This window comes from Mus caroli, chromosome 19 (genome assembly GCF_900094665.2).
Source record: "Mus caroli chromosome 19, CAROLI_EIJ_v1.1, whole genome shotgun sequence".
Classification (NCBI taxonomy): Eukaryota; Metazoa; Chordata; class Mammalia; order Rodentia; family Muridae; genus Mus; species Mus caroli.
The window spans coordinates 37,583,506-37,605,251 of record NC_034588.1 but is presented as its reverse complement, the minus strand read 5'-3'; the positions used below and the strand labels follow the sequence as shown (position 1 = coordinate 37,605,251).

The following is a 21,746-nucleotide window of genomic DNA, read 5'->3' as shown; positions in this document are numbered from 1 at the left end:
GTGCTTCCTGAACCCCCTATTGCAGAGGCCAATACATTCAACAGAAATCAAATACCTCTACCTTGCATTCGTTCCACCTATGGAGAACAGGCAATAGGCTACCTTTGATACTCACTCTAGTACTCTTCAGAACATCTTTGCATTTGGAACTTACAGGCTGAGGAAGGAGTTGCAGGCAGAGCAGAAGGGAGGAAAATGCAGTCAGTGAGGTTGAGTATGGTTGCCCACTGAAAAATACTATTTATTTCTTAGTTTTTCCTTTAGATGAGACATGTAGACTATTTTTAGCCCTTTTCTATAAATGGGCCTGTTTCCTTATTAACTAATTCTCAGTGCATATCTTACAATTTTGAAGATATGAAAGCTAATTATCTTCAATTAATATTTTGCCCTTCTCTAAATCTATACTTTTTTTTTTTTTTAATCACATGTACATGGGCATTTTGCCTGCATTTATATCTGTACACATGCATGTAGTGTCCTTGGAGAGTAAGAGTCAGAACCCATGGAACTGGAGTTACAAGGGACTGTGAGGCAACACGTGGGTGTTGGGATCTGAAGCTGGGACCTCTGTAAAAGCAGCAAGTGCTCTAAACCAGAGCCTCTCTCCAGCCCCTGGCATATATTTGGACGCTAGGATAGCCTTTTCTCTCTCCTAGACACAGAAGGGAACCTACTTTATTATGGACCTATTCATAACAACAAAGTTCCTAAAGATCAAAAGCTTTCCCCAACAAAGCCAAGGACATGTTATGCTAAATATGACCTTTCTCAAAGTTCAAATATTAATTTCTGAAGAAAAAGAAAAGTCCCATGTTTATTCTGTAGCCTTCTCAGACATTAAATAGACAGAAGGGGAGGAAAAGATTTCCCATTAGAATTTCCATTAGCTCAGTTAAAAAAAAAAAAAAAGAAACTCTCATGTAAACACAAGCTTAAGTTTAATTGAAGAAAACCTTCATTAACAGTGAACAAGGAAATTAATAATGCTTACCGTTCTTTAAACATCATGTACATTATCAATATATACTGTGCATTTTCAATCAATTCCACTCAGACTCAATTCAAGAAACACAATTATAACAGGTTTTATACAAAAAATATTCCACTAAGAAAGTAGATAAACTGCACAAAAACAGTACAAGTATAATGTGCATAGCAATATAGCTCGAAGCATCTATTTATGGCTTTGTTTAAATCAAAACTATTAGGGGAATGGGCCCATTTAGGACCTACTGTTACAGTTGGCATGTGTAAACGGTTCACATCATTTTTAGGCACTTGCTAATAATAGTGTTTAATCCCTGAAAAAAAAAAGTATGTCCCCAACCAAAACGAACAAAAAAGGTCAGAAATAAAAACCAATAAAATAACATGGGTACAGTCCTGTTTTCTTTTTTTTAAATCACCCACTTTTATTAATGCATGCAGAGAACTAAAAAGAAAATACTTTTTGTGTCATAAACTTCTTGTGCAAATTTACATAATCAATACAAAAATATGTACATTTTTGTTATATACAAAAAAGCCCTGAAATTGATCTAATCAATGAAAATGTCATTAACATGTATAGTAACAAAACAAAAAAAATTACATAGAGTATCATCTTCTAACTTCATTATCCAATAAGACAAAAAAAATTGATGCAAATGTATATGGTAAATGGATTGTTATGAAAATAATCCATTTTGAAATTGTTGGGCATGTCTCTTAGGAATTTTTCAAGTTTAATGAACTGCTACTGAGTCCATCGTTAATGCTTGCTTCTCTGTTTTCAAATGCCAACTATTAACACTATTTTGGGTTGTTGGTCATCCTGAAAATGGTCTATCCTAATGTGGACATGTTTCGGTAAGAACAGTAATTAAACACAAGCAAAAATATAATCTGCTTTGTTAACCTCGCTTCAAAATATTATCTCTGTAAAAATAGTTTTAATTTTCAAGAAAAGCATTCTCTTTGAAGTGCTTCTATGTTCTTTCTGTTCATTTTGAGGGGATGCCAACCAAGGGAGATAAAAAAGCCATTTGGTTATGGACACTTCCAATCAGATAAGCATAGTTCTGTGCAAGGGGATCACTAGAAAATAGGACCAAATTCAAGAAAATGTTGACGTTCAAGTGAATTTTAGAAAAAAGTTTGTTTCTCCTTTGGAGATTGCCCCATTTACTGCAGTGATCGAAGACAGCCACAGGAAAAGACAATTAACTTGAGAGGGCATTCCAATCTGATACAGGGCAGAGCAACAGCAACAGGATTTACTTGCCCCAAACTCTTCAAGCATTATTTCAAGTTTAACTACAGTCCAGCAAGATGTAGCTTCAAAGGAAATTAATACCTTTCAAATGAACTATAACAGAAAGTAACTTTATCCTAGCTCAGTCCATCTTCATATGTAGTAGAAACCATTTGTGAGAAGGTTCTCCACCTCCAGAGAAACTCTTGTCAGCTCGGTAAGGCTGGTGGGAGAAGAAAGGGCTGTCCACCATTATCTTCTACTCAGTCTCTAAATTCAATTGGGAAAACTCTTGTCCAAAATTTCCTTACCCTTCTGTCCCACATATGCATCTTTACACAACTAAATCAAGGTCTGTACTAATTACTTTCTTTCAAAACATACGTTAACTGTGGTATTTCCAAGTACCACACATAAAGCTTTTGCTCTTCCACAGAAATATAACCAACTCTTAGAAATGTTCAAAACTATACCAATGTAGAAAATGCCTGAATTATACCAACCCATTTTTTTCCTTCTGAGATATCTTTTCCTTGGTAATCACAGTACATTATTCTAACATATTCCAATTCCGAGTAGCTTCCACTAAATGTCTCTGTCCATGGCCAGCCCACACATCTTGATTGTCAAAAACTCTACCACAGAACCAGCAGTTAAACTTCGATTTCAAGACATCTTCGGAGGTAGTTTTTACAATCTGGTAATTATTTTTGCTTGTCTTTTTGAGTGTTAGTTTTAGCACAAATCTTTCTTTCACAGAATTAACAGGTTTAAGCATTTTTTGTCTCTTGGAAAAGTCATTGTAAGTTGTTTCAGAAGTGTTAGAAACTGGTTTCAGTAAAGCATTAATAGTTGTTTGTGACAATGAAACCTTCAGTACATGCCCATTAAACTTTGCGATAGTTTTCATTACACGTTCTACTTCTGGGGTATCTGCATCAGGATGGTTCAAGACCACAACTGGTTGGTTTCTCCTAGGACATTTCACAAGCTGTTTGGAACTAAAAGGGAAAAGTCTCAAGGTTCTACTAGAATCCTTTGGAAGCCTAGGTCTGCTAAATCCAAATGCTTCCTGGACATCTTCAGCATTAGCCCTTTCTTTACCTTTTCTATTCAATGTTGACTTTTTCCTTGGAGGTTCTTGGTAATTATCAATGTACTTTCGTTTACAGTTTCTGTTTCTAGATACAAAGGCAGTTTCAGAATCTTGATCTATCCGAGTTTTAATTTTTGCAAACTTATTTTTACAAGTCTTTCTTTTATTGAAATTTCTCTCAACTGCACAATTTGCTTTACCTCTTAAAACTCTTGTTTCTGAACGCTCACTGATATATACTGGTTCCTCAGAAGATCCTGGGCATGCTGTAGTAGAAGAACGAACAGTTTCATTTGCTGGCATCAAACCATGCACTAAGACTGGTAAGGCATTTCTAGAAGTTTCTGGCTCTCTCTGCTCTCCATGTACAGTTGGTTTAGATGGTACAATCTCTTTCTGGAATGACGATGCAGAGTTGCTGGCTGAAAGATTATTAAAAGCACTCATACTTAAAACAGGATTAAAAATCTTTACGAGTATTTTCTGTGGTGCTCCTGCAGGTCTCTTTGGCTGAATATGTTGGTAGGTACTACTTTGGACTAACTTAGGCTTAAGCAGTTTAGTGTTATTTGGCATCATACACTTAAAAAATACAGCTTGTTTACCGTCAGGCATGAGGGTGTAGAGAGATGCTTTTGGTAAATTTTCATTCTGTTGCTTTACCGTATCCAAGATATTCATCTTAGGGCCCTGCTGCTCAGGTAGAATGTTAGGAACAGCTTTCACTGAAGAACTTACTGATGTTTTAATAATGTAAGAACCTTTCAATGGCAATGTATTCTCTGAGCAAGTCTTCATGTTCACACAATTTCCAATGCTGGAACAAAGTCCAGGTGTAAGACAACTGTTGTTGTGTTCTGCCTTCAGAAAAGGTGTTTTGCAAGGTTCCTTAGTCACAGTTCCGTAACTATGAACATTCTCAGTCTTCACCGTGGGGACACTTTCAGGTTTCCCATTATTAGCTGCCAAAAGCATTCCAGGTTTCTTGTTTACAAGGAGAGTAGCAGGCACACTCTGTGTATTAACCAAAGGAACTGGTCTTCCAGAAAAAACGTGCAATCCAGGCTTGTTAGCAACATGCAGTGGTATAATAAAACCTTTTGGAGTTTGAACAAAAACAGGATTTTTCTGCTCTGAGGTTAGAAATGGATTCTGAACATATACAGGACCTGAATTTTGTGTTGTGGTTCGGAGTTTGTCTTTTACAAGTTGTTGTGTTATTATTGCATCTGATTGAGTCTTAAGTAATGTGATGATATTTGGAATTTTAGTGGTCACCTCTGAATCTCTCACATCTTGTAATAGTGACAATCCTTGCTTTTCTTGTCCATTACATTTTGAATTCAGATCATTTGCAGGCACATTAACACCTACACTGGCAGAAGGAACTGGGATGACGTCTTGCATTTGAAAGTCTTTTGAAGATTTTATCACGACTTCTTCAGACGTTTTAAGTGTTTGGTCACAATGGAATGGAAGGTTTTTACTTGGAATGTTATTAGAATCTTCCTTTGTATCAGATTTTGGTTTTAATGTATCTTGAAGCAACTGATTTACTTCAGGTGGCAAAAATTCTGAAGCCTGCTCACTCTGGAGAGAGAAAACAGATGTAATTCGGGGCATCATAGGGGAGCCGGCACTGGGAATGTCATTCCATTTAGGTTCTTCAGTCACATTCAATAAATTTTGGTTTTCATTAGTGAACAGGCTCCGTTCATTAAAGTTTTGTGTTTCTTCTAAATTGTATGGTTCTTCAATTTCAGTTTTTATTTTTAAAGTTCCATTTAAAGGGCTGATGGACGCAAACAGGTTATCTGAGTTAGAGCTCTCCTTTCTCAGTAGTGGTGAAGCTGTATCGCTATCACTAGTTGATTGCTGAGTAACTGTTTTATTTGGAGATTCCTTCTGAAGGTTTTCACACAGTGTTGCTCTTGAAAACCTACGGCGTTTATTATTTACCTTTGAGTAATTATGAAAAGGTAATGATCCTTGGTTAGAGAACTCAAAAGAGTTGGAGGATTCAGCAGGTAACTCAGAGTTGACATAATTAATGCAATAGTTATGCATATCTCCAGAACTGTATGCATTTGGCTTAGTAGTAAGGTTGACTTTATCTGGACTATTGATGGAGGTATCTAATGCATCTGGATGACTCTGAGTGCTATGATTTTCCCACAAGTCAACATTATCTCTTGCTTCAACTTTTGTAGTCAAACGCACTGATGTAGTTGATGTTGTTGGCAATGAAGATAAACTTTTACTGTCATCTACCATCTGAAGCGTATTATTCTTTTCAGATATGAAAGCTGCTTCCTTTTCAGAAATTACTTTCCTGGCAAGCACAGGGGATGAACATGCAGGTGGAGCTGCTTTCACAAAATCTGTGTCATTCACTTTGGTTGTTGATCCAGTTGCAAACCCAGTGTTGTCCACAGCCTGAGGTGACAAATTAGCTGTACTATCCTTTTCTGTGTTTGATTGTAAAACTGGTGAAGGTAAAATCTGTTTATTGGCAGGCAACAATTTTATTACGATATGCTGTCTCCCATCTACCATCTTGAAGCCCATAAACTTAGCACTGTAGTTAGCAGGAATTGTTATCTTATTATTTCTCACCAGTAACACCGTAGGCCCTTGTACAGCACTCAAGATACTTGAAGTAGTAGTACTCGCTCCCTCGTCAGCTTTATTATATTGCCTGGCGGATAGCACAGTTGCCTTTTCTGACTCCGATTCTACGGGCTTATCACCATTCTCACAGTGCTGTTTTTCACCCTTTTCTTCATTTACTTGCTCTTGACTCTGGTCTTCAGATTTAGTTTGTGTTTTGCTCACCATATTAAACGCTTGAGCATTTTTTCCTATACTTTCATCGTTTCCACTGGTAATTGTCTTACGTTTCCAAAATGTCTTTGTTGGACCTATTTTATATCTTTTAAGTATTAGTTTAAGTCCTGTTGTTGTAGTCTTTGCCACTCTTTTATCATATTGGTCTCTTTCCAGCTTTTCTTTTGCATATAAGTGTTCTTTATGCAAGGTTATAACATGTCTGATAAGTTGGTCTTTATGAATGGCACCATAGCTACAGTAGTGACAAGTGAAGGGCAGAGTACCAGAGTGGACACGAAGGTGCTTCTGCAGCTCTCCCTTGGTAAAGCACAGGTGATGGCATTTTCCACATTTATAGTGCACTTCTTTATGTCTATGAATGTGCTGAACAAAAGTGCCAACATCCTGGGTAAAGAATCTACACTCTTCGCACTGAAAATTACCATTAACACAATGTTTGGATGTGAAGTGTTTTGTCAAGTCCAATAAAGTATATGAACGCCCACTGTTGCAAATATCACATTTTACAAAAGTGTTCCTATGGGTTTTTCGGTGCTGTTTAAATATCTGGAAGTCACTTGCTGAAAAACTACACATTTCACAAGGAAATGAAGGTAACTCACCATGATGCCACATTTCAAAGTGTTTCTGCAAATCATTTGGACTATATTGAGTACTGTCCTGGCATTTTGAACAACGAAAGTTGAGTATTTTTGCAGACATATTTACAGTCTCATCTTCAGCTCGCTCAGATTTACAAAGCAGTACACACTCCTCAGCACAGCTTACTGTTTTTACACTGATAGACTTCCTTGCAGTCTGTGGTTTACTCTGAAATAATAGTCTGTATTTTTCAACTTCATGTTTCATTAAGATTTCATTTGGAATATTTATCTTGGGTAAAGAGATGTTCACATCTTTTAGTATATAATGGAAACTAGTTTCGGAAATTTTTGGTGTAGATACTGACCCGATAGTATCTGCTATCTCATTTCTTGTATCAAGTTTTTTCAAAATAGTTGGTTTTTCATCACAAAATAGCTGTGTCTGTTCAAAGGGCATGATTTAATTAAAAAAAAAAAAATCCCGTTTCTTTTGTTCTGAAAACTTGTGAAGTTATTTGTGATTTAAACACAAAATAATACTGAGCTGCAACATCTTCAAAATAACCAGGATTTTCCTCAAATCAATTCACCTAAAATTAAACAAAGAATTGAAATTTTCACCACAGAATTAAAAGTAAATTTTATATTTTTAAGTTCATTCTGAATCAACAAAGCAGAAATGCTAATCAAACACATATTCTAAAGACACAAAGACATGATCTGTTAAAGAACACTCAGGTTTAAAGGAGGCTTCATCTAACAACATGAATAGTAGCATCACTTTAGCTTCTGGTATCTTTCTTTCACTTAGGTTAGGCACCATGAGATGCCAAATGACTGTTCAAGTTACAAGTTAACATCTTTCAAGATACAGACTTAATGAAAGAACATATCACCCTCCTAAAGCAGGACAGTCTCAACCCAAATTTTCTTAAGTGTGATTTCCTACAGTAAGACAGTTTTATGAAGGGCCATACCTGATTAGAGGTCACTCATGGGAGCCAGAAGCATAAAACACCATCAAGCACGAACTGATATTAGTGACTACTGGATGCTTCCCTAGAAGAAAATCAGAGCATTGTTACCAAATGGTAGGAATGTACAAAATAATGCAAAAGCAACATAAATACATAAGATTTTGTTTGTTCTTGTATAAAGTATTACCACAAGACTTTCACAACTTGACTTTTTTTTTTACAGTTTTATCATAGACTTCTTTCTAGGAACACCATCATAAACACCTAGATTCCCCCTTCCAATGGCTACGGAACATTTCACATTCTTACTGCTGGTGGAATTTTTACCTCAACTCTTTTGCTACTATACAAAGGCTGTTACAGGCTCTGACCAGGGAAACAATTTCTAGGGTGCATCAAGCTGAGCTGCTCATGACTAGATGACTTTGTTCTTGTGTTTTGTCTCTTGTAATGCACTTATTAAAAAATAAATGATAAATAAAAGCTAAATAATAGTTCCTTTTAAAAGCGAAAACAAACCAACAGAAAACCAAAGGCAGCTACAGGAACTCTATCTACTTCCATCTCACATTTATACAATAAATATTTCTGAAATGATATAGATTTGCCTTTATCCTAATGCATACTTCTGCAGTTCTAAAAATTCCTTATCTCCAAAGTTAGAAACATACACTGGAAATATTATTAAAGAATTACAGGCATTAATTTTTCTCTGTAATATATTGCCCGCATGTATTTTTTTGTGCTTCTTTCTGAACAGAAAGACAATGTGTTCTATAAGTAACAGAGCTAACTGTGTATTTATCTTTCCTCATATATTAAAAGGGACTTAAGTTGAAATGACCATTAGTAGAAAATTACAATATTCTAAAAACTCAAAACATAAAGCTTTCAATCAATTATTTTGTTGCATTAATAAAATTTCAAAACAAGGTTGCCAATGATGGTATCAACAAGAAAATTGTCATCAAAGTCACTATTTGATCTGATAAGCCTATTTATGAAGTGCAAACTAAGTTACTGACTCATAAACTTTTGAAATAGTGAACTGTACTGGCTAGTTTTGTCTCAACTTGACACAGGCTGGAGTTATCACAGAGAAAGGAGCTTCAGTTGGGGAAATGCCTTCACGAGATCCAGCTGTAAGGCATTTTCTCAATTAGTGATCAAAAGGGGGATGTCCCCTTGTAGGTGGGACCATCTCTGGGCTGGTAGTCTTGGGTTCTATAAGAAAGCAAGCTGAGCAAGCCAGGGGAAGCATCCAGTAAGTAACCATCCCTCCATGGCCTCTGCATCAGCTCCTGCTTCCTGACCTGCTTGAGTTCCAGTCCTGACTTCCTTCTGTAATCAACAGCAATGTGGAAGTGTAAGCTAAATAAACCCTTTTCCTCCTCAACTTGCTTCTTGGTCATGATGTTTGTGCAGGAATAGAAACCCTGACTAAGACATGAACCTAGAATGGAATGTTTAAAACTTTAGTATTACCAAAAGGGGGTGGGAGAGAGTTCAATAAAGGTCATATAAAGGGGCTGGGGATCCTAAAATAAGAAAAGCTACTGAAAGTAACTAGAATTGTTGGGAAGCCAGGTTATAAGAGTGTCTACTTGAATGGTCTTCTTTATCCAGACGCAACTTAAAAGATAATTCGATAATGACTAGTATAAAAATGTTTAGCTTTTACTTAAAGGTGATAACTGTCAATTAATTTTGAATGTCAATATAGTATAGGAAGAGCACATATATTTTAGGTAGTTGAGGGCTTGTAATTTGCTCTCAAATTCCAACTTTATCTGAAAAATCTATTTGATCTTGCAGCATGCCCACTATTTATTTATTTGGTATTTGAAGACAGGGTTTCTCTGTATAGCCCTGGCTGTCCTGGAACTCACTTTGTAGACCAGGCTGGCCTTGAACTCAGAAATCCGCCTGCCTCTGCCTCCCAAGTGCTGGGATTAAAGGTGTGCACCACCACGCCTGGCATGCCCACTATTTGTGTGTAAGCAATACCACCAGATAACTTACACTAGAGCTGCCACCTTTGGTTAATGAAAAGAGAAAGAAACTATGTTATAGATACCTCAGGTAACATAGGACAGGAATTTTATTATAATTTGACCCCCCACCTATTAAGTTAGTTTGTATTATAGTTCAATTTCCATCTCCACCAACAAAAAGAACTGGTTTTAAATGTGCTATTTAAATTATGGTTCTACTCACTCATAAGTTTACCAATGTCCTAAGTCACTGAAATAAGACACCTTTGTAAAAGCAGTAAAATAAGTTTCCTACACAATAGCAAATAAAACTATAGGCTTTTATCCTTCTACCAACTGACCAATGAAGTAACAAAAATAATAGAGAAAAAAATTAAAGATCTAAAACCAAATTCCAAAATGTATTACAAAATATTTGATAGGAAATGGCCTACTGAAAAAGGAGAAGAAAAAAAAAAAAAAAAAGCCAGGCAGTGGTGGCGTATACCTTTAAAGTCCCAGCACTTGGGAGGCAGAGGCAGGTGGATTTCTGAGTTTGAGGCCAGCCTGGTCTACAAAAGTGAGTTCCAGGACAGCCAGGGCTACACAGAGAAACCCTGTCTCGAAAAAACCAAAAAGAAAAAAGCAAATGCTGACTAACAACCATCATTTAAAAAGTAAAATGCGGGGCTGGTGAGATGGCTCAGTGGGTAAGAGCACCCGACTGCTCTTCCGAAGTTCCGGAGTTCAAATCCCAGCAACCACATGGTGGCTCACAACCACCCGTAACGAGATCTGGAGCCTTCTTCTGGAATGTCTGAAGACAGCTACAGTGTACTTACATATAATAAATAAATAAATCTTTAAAAAAAAAAAAAAAAGTAAAATGCACGTGACACTGGGTTTAGCTACATTGCCTGTGTTGACCAAGCTAGCCTTAAATTTCTGGGCTCAAGCAATTTTCCCACTTCTGCCAATGAGGAGCTTGAACTACAGGCTTAAGTATCACATTCAGATATTGTATTAGTCAGGGTTCTCTAGAGTCACAGAACTTATGGATAGTCTCTATATAGTAAAAGAATTTATTGATGATTTACAGTCGGCAGCCCAATTCCCAACAATGGTTCAGTCGCAGCTGTGAATGGAAGTCCAAGGATCTAGCAGTTACTCAGTCTCACACAGCAAGCAGGCAAAGGAGCAAGAGCTAGACTCCCTTCTTCCAATGTCCTTATATTCTCTCCAGTAGAAGGTGTAGCCCAGATTAAAGGTGTGTTCCACCACACCTTTAATCCCAGATGAAAGGTGTGTTCCTTAAACTCGGAGATTTAATCTTCTGGAATCCATAGCCACTATGGCTCAAGATCTCCATATCAAGATCCAGATCAGAAACTTCTATCTCCAAGCCTCCAGATAAAGGTCACTGGTGAGCCTTACAATTCTGGATTGTACTTCATTCCAAATATAGTCAAGCTGATAACCAGGAATAGCCACTACAGATACTAACCACCATTTTGAAAGAGAAGTCCAATAGGAGAGAGACACTCATCAACAAATATTTGATGATTATCTTTTACATCCAAAGTAAGGAAATGGCAATCATGTGCTCCCTTTCCCCACTAAACCTACCTTGGGAGAGATGGAAGCTTGAATGAAAGATCAGGTTGGAGCTCTTTCGATGACAGAGGGCTCAGGTTGACATATGAGAAAGAAAGAATCCAGAATTCTCAGCTGAGTCCAGAAGCCAGGAAAAATGAGAACTTGCTAGTATCAACTGTCAGGAGATATAAAAGGACAATCATTACTAAAAACAAATGAACCTTTCTGCACTAATGGCTATTTCCCTCTATCCAGTACTGTATTTTCTGAAGTTATGTCAATATCAGGAAAAAAAAGAAAAAACCCCTCCAAATTTCAACTCTTCTACTTAAATAAACAGAGAAAATCTTGTTTTATCTCATCTTAACTACTGATGTCATTATTAAAATAAAAGCAGGGACGGAACATGGACCTTTAATCCCAGGGTTTGGGAGGCAGACTGGAAGGCAGACAGATTTCTTTGAGTTTGAGGCCACTCTGGAGCATACAGTGAGTTCTAGGCTGGCCATTGATAAACAGTGGGGCCATGCCTCAAGCAACAGGTGTGTGTATGTGTGTGTGGGGGGGAACAGACAGTAAGACAATAAACTATAAGAAACAGAAATAATTGGATAAAGTGATGGATGGGTGCAAAGAAGGAAGTAAACACTTTATTCAGAGAAACTTCTTTTTCTTTCTTTTATCCAGAAGTGACTATATAATGAGTTATTACTGCTAAATTTTTTTTCTTTTAAAAATCAAGTTAACACAATATCCCCTAACCTTACCTGGGGTGCTACCTTGCTGAATTATATTCACAGTTCTTCTGGTATGAAGCCTAAAGATACAATACTCCCAAAGCAAGGTAAATGATGCAGACACTGGCATAGCACTCAGCTACTATACTGTACACTGGGTAATATGATTTCTGAACACCAAGCTGATAACCAATATACCTTCCAAATGACTAGCAGGTTAAGTAGCATAAAACACTATGGGCAGGCTAAGAAATAATTACATCTTGGGGTGTAAAGAAATAATAGACTTCAACACATCACCCAGAGTAGCACACTATTAGAAACGTAAGAATTGGTTATTTCTGAACTTTTCTATTCATCATTTTCAGACTATCACTGTTCAAAATGGAAGAGTTCTATAGTTGGCAATTACAGTAAAGAAAAAACAGCTAATGTTATAAGAGAGATAAAGAAGATGAGAAAAAAAATAATTTTGAGGTTAAAAAAAAACTTGAATTTTTAAAATCAGTTTTTCCAAAAGCTAGGTAAAATTACCAGTAGGAAGAAAATAAAAAACTCAACACATACAGTATTAGCTAGCTGTAAGTGCTATGATATATGGAACATGAAACAGACATTTATAGTTTTCAGAGGAAAGGAGAAGCCCAAAAGTTTATTCTATGTCTATTATAAAACTCTCATGTGAGAAAAAAATGTACAAAGATCAAGAGACTATGATAAAATCTACAACATGTAAGTAAATAGTAACAGCATTACTAGTATAGTTAGGCAAACAGAAATTATTAAAGGAACATATACAATATAAAATACATAAGAAATTCATGAAAAATTAGCAACTTCTCATTGCAGATACTATAAAAAGGGAAACATGAGATGCTGGAAAGTTATCAGGCAGAAAATGACAGCAGTTCTTAGTCTCGGGCCTCGGCCAACACTGGGTAAAGTGAAGAACTGATCCATCTTACACGGATTATCAAAATACTCAGCAACTGCAGCAGGAAGCAGCAGGAAAGCTAAAGCAAAGTGAAATCTGGAGAAAGCTGCTTGAGTCTTAGATCTGATTCCTACCTGGTCTGTCACATAAGAAACTGCTCTTTTCCTACCACAGTAGAAATCTAAAGATGTATTCTCTGCAGGGTAAAACAGAAAATCTAAAGTGAAAGAGGCCACATTAGAAAGAAAGTGAGTATCATAGCAAAATTAAGAGCATTTCATTAACCATTCACAAACAGACACAAACCTCCCCTCATCCATATCCTTTATCCCCTCTAGTAGTGCTCCTAAACTAAAACAATGTTCCTTAAACCATGATCTGCTAATGGTTCCTGAACCATGCCACCAACCTACAAGACTGGTATAGACAGTGGCTGTTTAAGAAAACCTCTGTGGACTTGTATCTTCTCCTCTCCTCATGTTTTAAGTGTCTTCTTCTAATTTTTTTTTAAAGATTTATTTATTTATTATATGTAAGTACACTGTAGCTGTCTTCAGACACTCCAGAAGAGGGCACCAGATCTCATTACGGATGGTTGTGAGCCACCATGTGGTTGCTGGAATTTGAACTCTGGACCTTCGGAAGAGCAGTCGGGTGCTCTTACCCACTGAGCCATCTCACCAGCCCCTTCTAATTTTTTTATGGTTTGTTTTTACTATAGTTTAAAAACTACCATTTTACAATAAATTGCGGTTTTATTTATAAATTCTGCTTTTTCCAGTCAACTTAACAAGCACTGAGCCAGAATCTGGGGACAGACCAAGCCCATAGAGAGCTCTCCAGACTGAGGATCAAATGCTGTGTTTATTAACCCATCTATCAATTCAGACAAAACTTCCCATCAGCTTTCTAATTATTATCAAACAATTCAAGGACTGATTACTGGACATCCGAGGTAATGTCTAAAAATAGCTCAGAATTCAGACCAAATAGAAAGAAAATAACTCCTAATACAGACATATATATTAATACACTCCAATTTTAAAACTGATTTTCTAGGTAAATAAGCTATAACAAAAGGTATGAAAGAACAACAGAAAAGACTCTCTGAAAGTAGGAAAATGGAGTAAACAAATACTGGAAACAATGGCATGTTCATCTAATCCTAATTATCTGTAAGGCAGAGGCAGAAGGGTGACAAGTTTGAGACCAGCCTAAGCTACATAGTGAGACCATGTTAAAATAATAAAACAATCAAAGTATAACAAAATAAACATTCAAAAAAGTAGAAGGCCTGGACAGCAAATGAAGTAACTTCTCTGACACTAGAGCAAAGCAGGCAAGCTAGGTATGACTGAACATGCCTGTTATCCCAGCACATTGGAAGTTGAGACAAGACAACTGCTGAATTAGAAGTCAGCCTAGTGTACAGAGCAAGATCTGTCTCAAAAAGAAAAAAAGCAAAAATCAACCAACCACCCACCCACCCACCCACAACAACAACCCCAACAACAAAAGGAAATCTGGGTGAGAAGGCTAGAACAACAAAGCTCTCAACACTGACCAACAGGAATGCAAGAATAAAGTTAAATCACACAGAGAAGTCACTGAAATAGTTTAGGCAAGGGGGTTGATGCTCAATTTCCCTTTGTATTCCTTTGCATCCCCAAACCGCCTAAAACCGGCACACCTTTGGCTCTACCTTCCAAGTCCTGGGATTATAGGCACTGAGCCATATCTCCTAGTTTAAAATAATTTTTTAGGGATCAGAGAGATGGCTTAGCAGTTAAGAGCACCAATTGCTCTTCTAGAAGAGCAAGGTTCAATTCCCAGCACCCAAATGGCAGCTCACAAACATCTGCAACTCTAGTTCCAGGGTCTGTCCTCTACTAGGATCACACATGCATCTATAGAGTACACATACATATATGTAAAACACTCATGAAAACCACACATGCACTCATGGAGCACATACATACATGCAGGTAAAACAGTAAGAAGTTTCTGAATGCACAACAACCAACCATTAATTTAAAAATCTAGAGTGTAATGAATCTAAGGTGTCTCCATTAGCATTCACCTTTGTTACTTGGCCTGACCTACTAGTCTCAGTCTGAACACACAACATGCACACTTGTACTAGTATATCCTCAAGACTCACAATGCCAACCAAAGCTGCCCGAAACATCTCAGTTCCGATTTAACAGTCTTGTGTTATGAACTGCAGTTTCCACTGTACATACAAAGCTTTCTACTTACAGAAATATAATGATTTAATTAGAAGACAAAAGCTTTTAGTATTTCTCTTACCATTCCTCAGTGTCTAATTGGTATTATCTTTAGACTGTATTGGGTAGAATATTTGATTTCAGAAACTGTTTGAATTGCTAATTTGAGTTTCATTAGCAGGTAAAAGCCACTGCTGCACAAACCTAGAGTTCAACCCCTAGTACACAAGTAGAAGGTGGAAGGAAAGAACTGATAACCATCAAATTGTCCTCTGACCTCTACACACACATATATGCACAGAATAGTAATAATATAGTGTTCTTCTTCTTATTATTATTATTTTAAAAATTATTGAAGTGAATCCTGAGTTGATATTAGGACAGAATTTCTAATAATTTCTGAAGTAGACATAAGTGTAATTCTGCTATTATGTATTTACACAAAGTGGTGTTCTTGGCACTGAGTATTATAAAATCAAAATATTGATCAACCATAAAAAAAAAAAATCAGATGCACCCTACAGTATAAATTTTCAACCAAATTGTAATTGTTTATATAAAAACAAACAGACACATCTACCATACTAGTATGTAAATTTGTTTTAGCCTTTGCTAAATTATAAAACTACATGTATAGCAGACAATTGTTTTAAAACAAATGTTTATGACTCACTATCAGTAAATATTTAATCTGTATGCCTATTTTATAAACCTTGTTACCCACAGTTACATAAAAATTCTTGGGCAAAAGGGTCATGAGTGGACAAAAATTTTTAAATTTACATGGAATACTGATTTTTGTTTGTTTGCTTGTTTGTTTGTCTCTCTGTCTGAGACAGTGTCTCTCCACATAGCCTGGCTGTCCTAGAACTCACTACATAGGTCAGGCTGGCCTCAAACTCATAGAGCCATCTGTCTCTGCCTCCCCAGTGCTGAGATTTTAAGGTGTGCACCACCATGTCTGGCAGAAAGTGTAGGGAGGAGAGGGCACCACCACCAACATTATGATCCACAAGTAATCTTAATCTACTCTAGCTTCAAAATATAACTCGTATCCCCACTCTCCTCTGGCTATTCAATGTCATCACCTTAGTCCAGCCACTATCAGCTCTTACTTGAAGTAACAGTTTCCTAAGTGGCATCCATGCTTCCCACTTGTCTACCACATTCTTCTAAACACATTCTCTAAGGATAGAGAGATGGCTCAGTGGATAGGAGCAATAGTTGCTCTTCCAGAGGCATCAATAGTTGCTCTTCCAGGCATCAATTCCCAGCACTGCTATGGCAGGTCACAACCATCTGTAATTTTAGTCCCAGGAGATCTGATATCCTCTTCTGTTCACTATGGCTACTGGACACAAGTACATAAGCACAGATACATATGTAGGCAAAACACAATGCACATAAAATAGTATTTTTTTAAAAGTACAATAAAGTAAAATGCATTCACTCAGCAAGAGTTAATAATCTATCAATATAAGTCACAAAGTTCCTTAACTTGAACCTTAAGTCCATTTAGGCTGATCTAATAGGATTCTATATTATACACTGAGTAGCATGTAAACAGTTGAAATCTACTTCTCATAGTTCCAGATTCTGGGAAGGCCATGATAAAGGCACTAGCATCGCTATTATCTTCCTAGTTTACAAATGGCAGAGAAACAGCAAAGAAACTCCCTAGGGTCTCTTTAATAAGGACACTAATTTCATTCATGAAGAATATATCTTCATAATCTAATCAATTCCCAAGGCTTGACCTCCTAATGCCATTACATTGGGGAATTAAGATTATCCAGTCTATAACACCCCAGCACTTACATTTTAATCTTTTTGCAAGGGCCTGACCAAAAAAAAAAATAATAATAATAATAATACCTGAGGCTGGAGAAATGGCTCAGTAGTTAAGAGCATTTGCTGCTCTTCCTGAGACGTGAGTTTGGTTCCCAGAACATGTATCAAGTGACTCACAACCACCTCTAAGTCCACCTACAGGGTTCCTGACACTTCTGGCCCAGAATGGGCACCTGCACTCAAGTGTGCATACCCACATGCAGGTATGTACACACCTAAACATAATTAAGGACTATTAGGAAACAAATCTGTATTTGTAAGTATTAAAAAAGGCAACAGCACCTTACCTTGCCTTCCCTCTTCACTGTCATTTCTACCACACTTGCCATCTGTAAACATCTTAGCAAGCCACCAGTCTCCAGCTCCTCAATTCTTTCTTTCTTAACTTTGCATCACCTACTTAGCAAGGCTTTCTCTTCTATAAATCACCCTCTCCTCAAAAATAAACAAATAACTCTCTATTTTATGCCTTTATTAAACTCTTACGTGCTAGCACTGTTTAACTCTGCTAATTTACCCTCCAAGTCTACACTATGGCATGAACTAAATAAGGACTGTAGCTATAGTGCTCTTTGCTGCTCAACCCACAGTGCTGGGCCTGCAGTTAGCACCAAGTTAGTGCCAGTCTTTTGCTCTAAGAATCAGGAGCACAATAGGGGAAAAGAGAAGAGAAAAATTCCTCCCCTTGTAGAGCTAATATTCTACTGTTCAGACAATAAAGGACACTGTTATTCTGGTCAAAGGGAGCAAGAGCAGATAAAACAATGGGGGAAAGGAAAAACCAGAGTGTTGTAATTTAAAATACAATATCAGGAAACTCTCACTTCAAATGTTCTTATGGGGTATGGGTCAGTGATATTTATTTGTTTAGCATGCTCACTAAGGCTCAGAGTTCAGTCCTCAGCACTCACTGCCAAAAGAAAGAAGCAAGTCTTAAGTCAAAGGGAGGAACTGGGATGCAGGTGTGATACCTGGGTCCAAGAAGCAGAGACAGGTGGATCTCTGTGAGTGTGAAGCCAGCGTGGTCTCTACAACCTGAGTTTTTAGCCAGCCACGAATACACAGTACAACACTGCCTATAAACAATAAATTAAACAAAATGAAAGAAAGGAGAAGTTGAGAGAGCTAGCATTCTAAGTAAAGAAATATTAAGTCCCAAAGTCCTGAGTGTGCAGTATGCCTAACATATTTCATCTATCAGTATTACTAGATCAGAAAGCATGAAAAGAGAAGAAATGTAGACCAGAATCAAAGATCTAACATGGAGACAGAAATAGGGCCTGAAGATGCTAAGCAATTTGGTTTTATTCTGAATGAGACAAGAAACTACTTCAGCAGAGACGGGACATGAGCTGAATTTTCCTCGCAAGTGCCTTGGACATGATAGGCAACTATACTCCCATTAACCTACATTCCCCAGCCACTGAACTACTTTTAAAAGAGACCATCTGGGTTATTATATAAAAAGTAGAAGATCTGGGAGAAAAATGGAAATTATTAAAGAACCAATTTAAAGGCTATTATAATTATCCTATACAACATAATGACCTCACAGAATCTAGAAGGCATGGTCAGGTTCTGAATTGATTTTGAAGAAAGTACCTATAAAATTTATTGGCCTATCTTCTCTGATATAGAGATGTACTAAAAGCAGCTAAAACTTCCAACTCCAATAACTATAAATATGATCTACTATAAGCCATAAGTATTCTAATATAAATAAAATGCATGTCAAACATTTACTGAATTTTTTTTAAGAGCTGTAGAAATAGGCAAGTGTATCAAAAAGTCAGTTATATACATGCACAATTCAAGGTATCTCTGACATTCAAGTGAAATTATTATTATTATTTTTTTAAGATTTATTTATTTATTATATATAAGTACATTGTAACTGTCTTCAGACACTCCAGAAGAGGGCGCCAGATCTCGCTGTGGATGGTTGTGAGCCACCATGTGGTTGCTGGGATTTGAACTCTGGACCTTCGGAAGAGCAGTCGGGTGCTCTTACCCACTGAGCCATCTCACCAGCCCTCAAGTGAAATTATATAATGAGTACTCCACAAAGGTCTAGCTACATGATAAAATTTCAGTTGTCATCAGGATATAGCTGTTTGTATCTAAGTATTGGGGACCTAATTAAATCACCAAAGCATAAATAAACAGAAAAGTTCAAAGCCCAAAGCCTCAAGAACAGTAGGTGAGGTAGAAAAAAAACATCCATTGATACTGAAGCTAAATGAGAATGTGGTATTCTACAAAAAGGTAAATAAAATGGGACTGATCATTTCCATTAAGTGAGATAAAACACTGGTTTTAATGTCACAATCACCAGGAACAGTGGCTAGCCCAATTTAGGAGGAGTTAATAGGGAAGGCAGAATCCCATAGGTTTAGGAAAAACTATGGGAACAAGACACAGGAACAAAGCTGCTATACAGACAACCCTGAGGGAATATACCACAAAAGATCTATGGGTAGAACTGAACTCACTGGGTTTCTGTTTTGTTTTTAATAAGCAAAACTATAGGATAAACAAATATCTATGAAAATGATCCTGGTAGGAATTTTTAAAGTTGGGGATAGAGGAAAAAATATGGTAACAATGACTTTGGTAGATCAGAGGGATGGAGTATAGAATAAACTGGAGTCATACTTAGAAAAGAACAGAGAATTCCTCTACAGTACTCCAGGGGATAACACTGATGCTAGCAGGTAAACAAATCTGTGAGTGCTTGTGGAACAAAATGTCTCATTAAGTTTACCTACAGGCCAAATTTGGCTAATAGCCGATTTCATAAAATTTCACTGGAAACACAAGCCCAAGACACACTTGCTCTTCTACATATTGTCTATGACTACCTTTCATATTCCAATGACAGCTGATAGCAGTTAACAGAAACCATATGACCCACAAAGCCTAAGATATTTACTATCTTCATTTACAAGACTAGTCTGCAAACCCTGGTTAACAATCTTAAACTGTTAATCTTAAATTTGAAAGTCAGATAATTTGGCAAAAAAGACATGATCTTAAACAACACCAACATCTAATAAACAGGTCATAAATTAACTTTTATGTCTTTCTTAGTACTCAGCTCCAGATGAATTTCTTTTTTCTTTTCCTTTCTTTTCTTTTTGTTCCTTTCTTTCTCTTTCTTTCTTTGGAGACAGAGGCTTACTGTGTGGCCCTGGCTACTTGGAACATACTATATAAACCAGGCTGGCCTGGAACTCAGAACCTTCTGCCTCTGCCTCCTAAGCACTGGGGTTAAAGGCACGTCCCAGCATGCTCCCCAAGAGACGTAAGTAACCAAATATTTACTTAAATTTCATTTCTTACCTTGTATATCTATTTTGTTACCTAAACAAAATAACACTTATTTTTTTAATATCAGTATCACTTTTGAACTGGTTGTATCTCTAAGATTTGTCTGTTACTAAGGGATTTCTCAAAAAGGTAAGAAAAATCAGTAATATTTAAGAAACAGACTATCATTCTAAGTGAATTATGACTAATTGTTTATTGGGGACCTGGAAATTGACTTTAGAGATTAGGCAAACACTCTACTACAGAGATATAGCCCTAGCTCAATGACCTTTTGTTTGTTTTAAGTTTTCAAAGGAGACACAACAAAAGCCTTTACCACACTAGATAACTGCATACCATTTAGGTATACTTTATGTGTAAAATCAACAAAACAGCATTAATAAATGTCTATAGAGCTAACACTTATTTTTACCTATTATTACTTCTTGAAATGAGACCCCTGTGAAGCCTAAGCTTTCAAACTCAAATATAGTTTATTTTCCTAACACTCATATAGCAATACTAATCTTAGCATCAATTCTGCAAAATGTAATCATCTAAGCTAGTTTAGTAATTGTGCTGCAATTTCTTATTTACTTTCACTAGTCATGATTTTTTTTCTACACAGGAGTATATCAAACACGGTTTTGAAAATTCTCTGCATTCATCATTATCTATGAAGGAACAAAGTACTATGCAAATCTAGCAAGACATCAAACATGTTTTATAAAAAGGAGTTACTCAAGGAAGGAACATCAATGATAAATAACCAAGTTCTGAACTTTGTTGGTTTTTTGTTTTTTTTTGGTTTTTTTTTTTTTTTTTGGTTTTTTGTTTTTTGATTTTTCGAGACAGGTAGCCCTGGTTGTCCTGGACCTCACTTTATAGACCAGGCTGGCCTCAAACTCAGAAATCTGCCTGCCTCTGCTTCCCAAGTGCTAGGATTAAAGGCGTGCGCCACCACCACCCGGCTTGAACTTTGTTGTTCTATTCAATATAGTTATCAGACATTAATTTCTAAATAAATAAAAATGTATGCCTTTGTGAAAAAAAGACCCTGAGAAGAACGTAATCTATTGGTAAAGTTCATGGAAGAATATGGTTATGACTGCCAAGTATTTTAGTATATGCTTAATGCATTTAGAAATGAGCATTATAAAATATCATGGCACCCATTTTAAAGATTCCAAGACCCAAGTAACACAAACAAGTGACAGACATATTTGTGTTGAGAGTAGATTAAACCGTGTTTTTTAATAAGGGCACACAATATTTTCCAATCCATTTTAATAGCTCTCCGTATATCACCATGGATCTGTTGGATTTTTGCCATTCTTTTTGTCCACATCAAGACATTCAGATACTTCTCCAGGAC

At 36.7% G+C, this 21,746-nt stretch overlaps 1 protein-coding gene across 4 annotated transcripts in view; it reads right to left on the bottom strand.

Annotated features, from left to right (window-relative positions):
• Positions 1-919: 919 nt before the first annotated feature.
• The window catches only part of Znf518a (zinc finger protein 518A), a 24,442-nt gene continuing 3,615 nt past the window's right edge, over positions 920-21,746 (bottom strand). For 3 of the 4 annotated variants that reach the window (XM_021152278.2, XM_029472724.1, XM_029472725.1), the window contains exons 3-5: positions 11,343-11,487; positions 7,744-7,825; positions 933-7,356 (exon numbers count right to left, since the gene is read on the bottom strand). In XM_021152278.2, coding sequence (XP_021007937.1) covers positions 2,787-7,223 — 4,437 coding nt within the window. In that variant the 5' untranslated portion in view covers positions 7,224-7,356; positions 7,744-7,825; positions 11,343-11,487 and the 3' untranslated portion in view covers positions 933-2,786. Of the gene's footprint in view, positions 7,357-7,743; positions 7,826-11,342; positions 11,488-21,746 lie in introns of all 4 variants that reach the window. The other variant, XM_021152277.1, reaches the window with a different exon arrangement.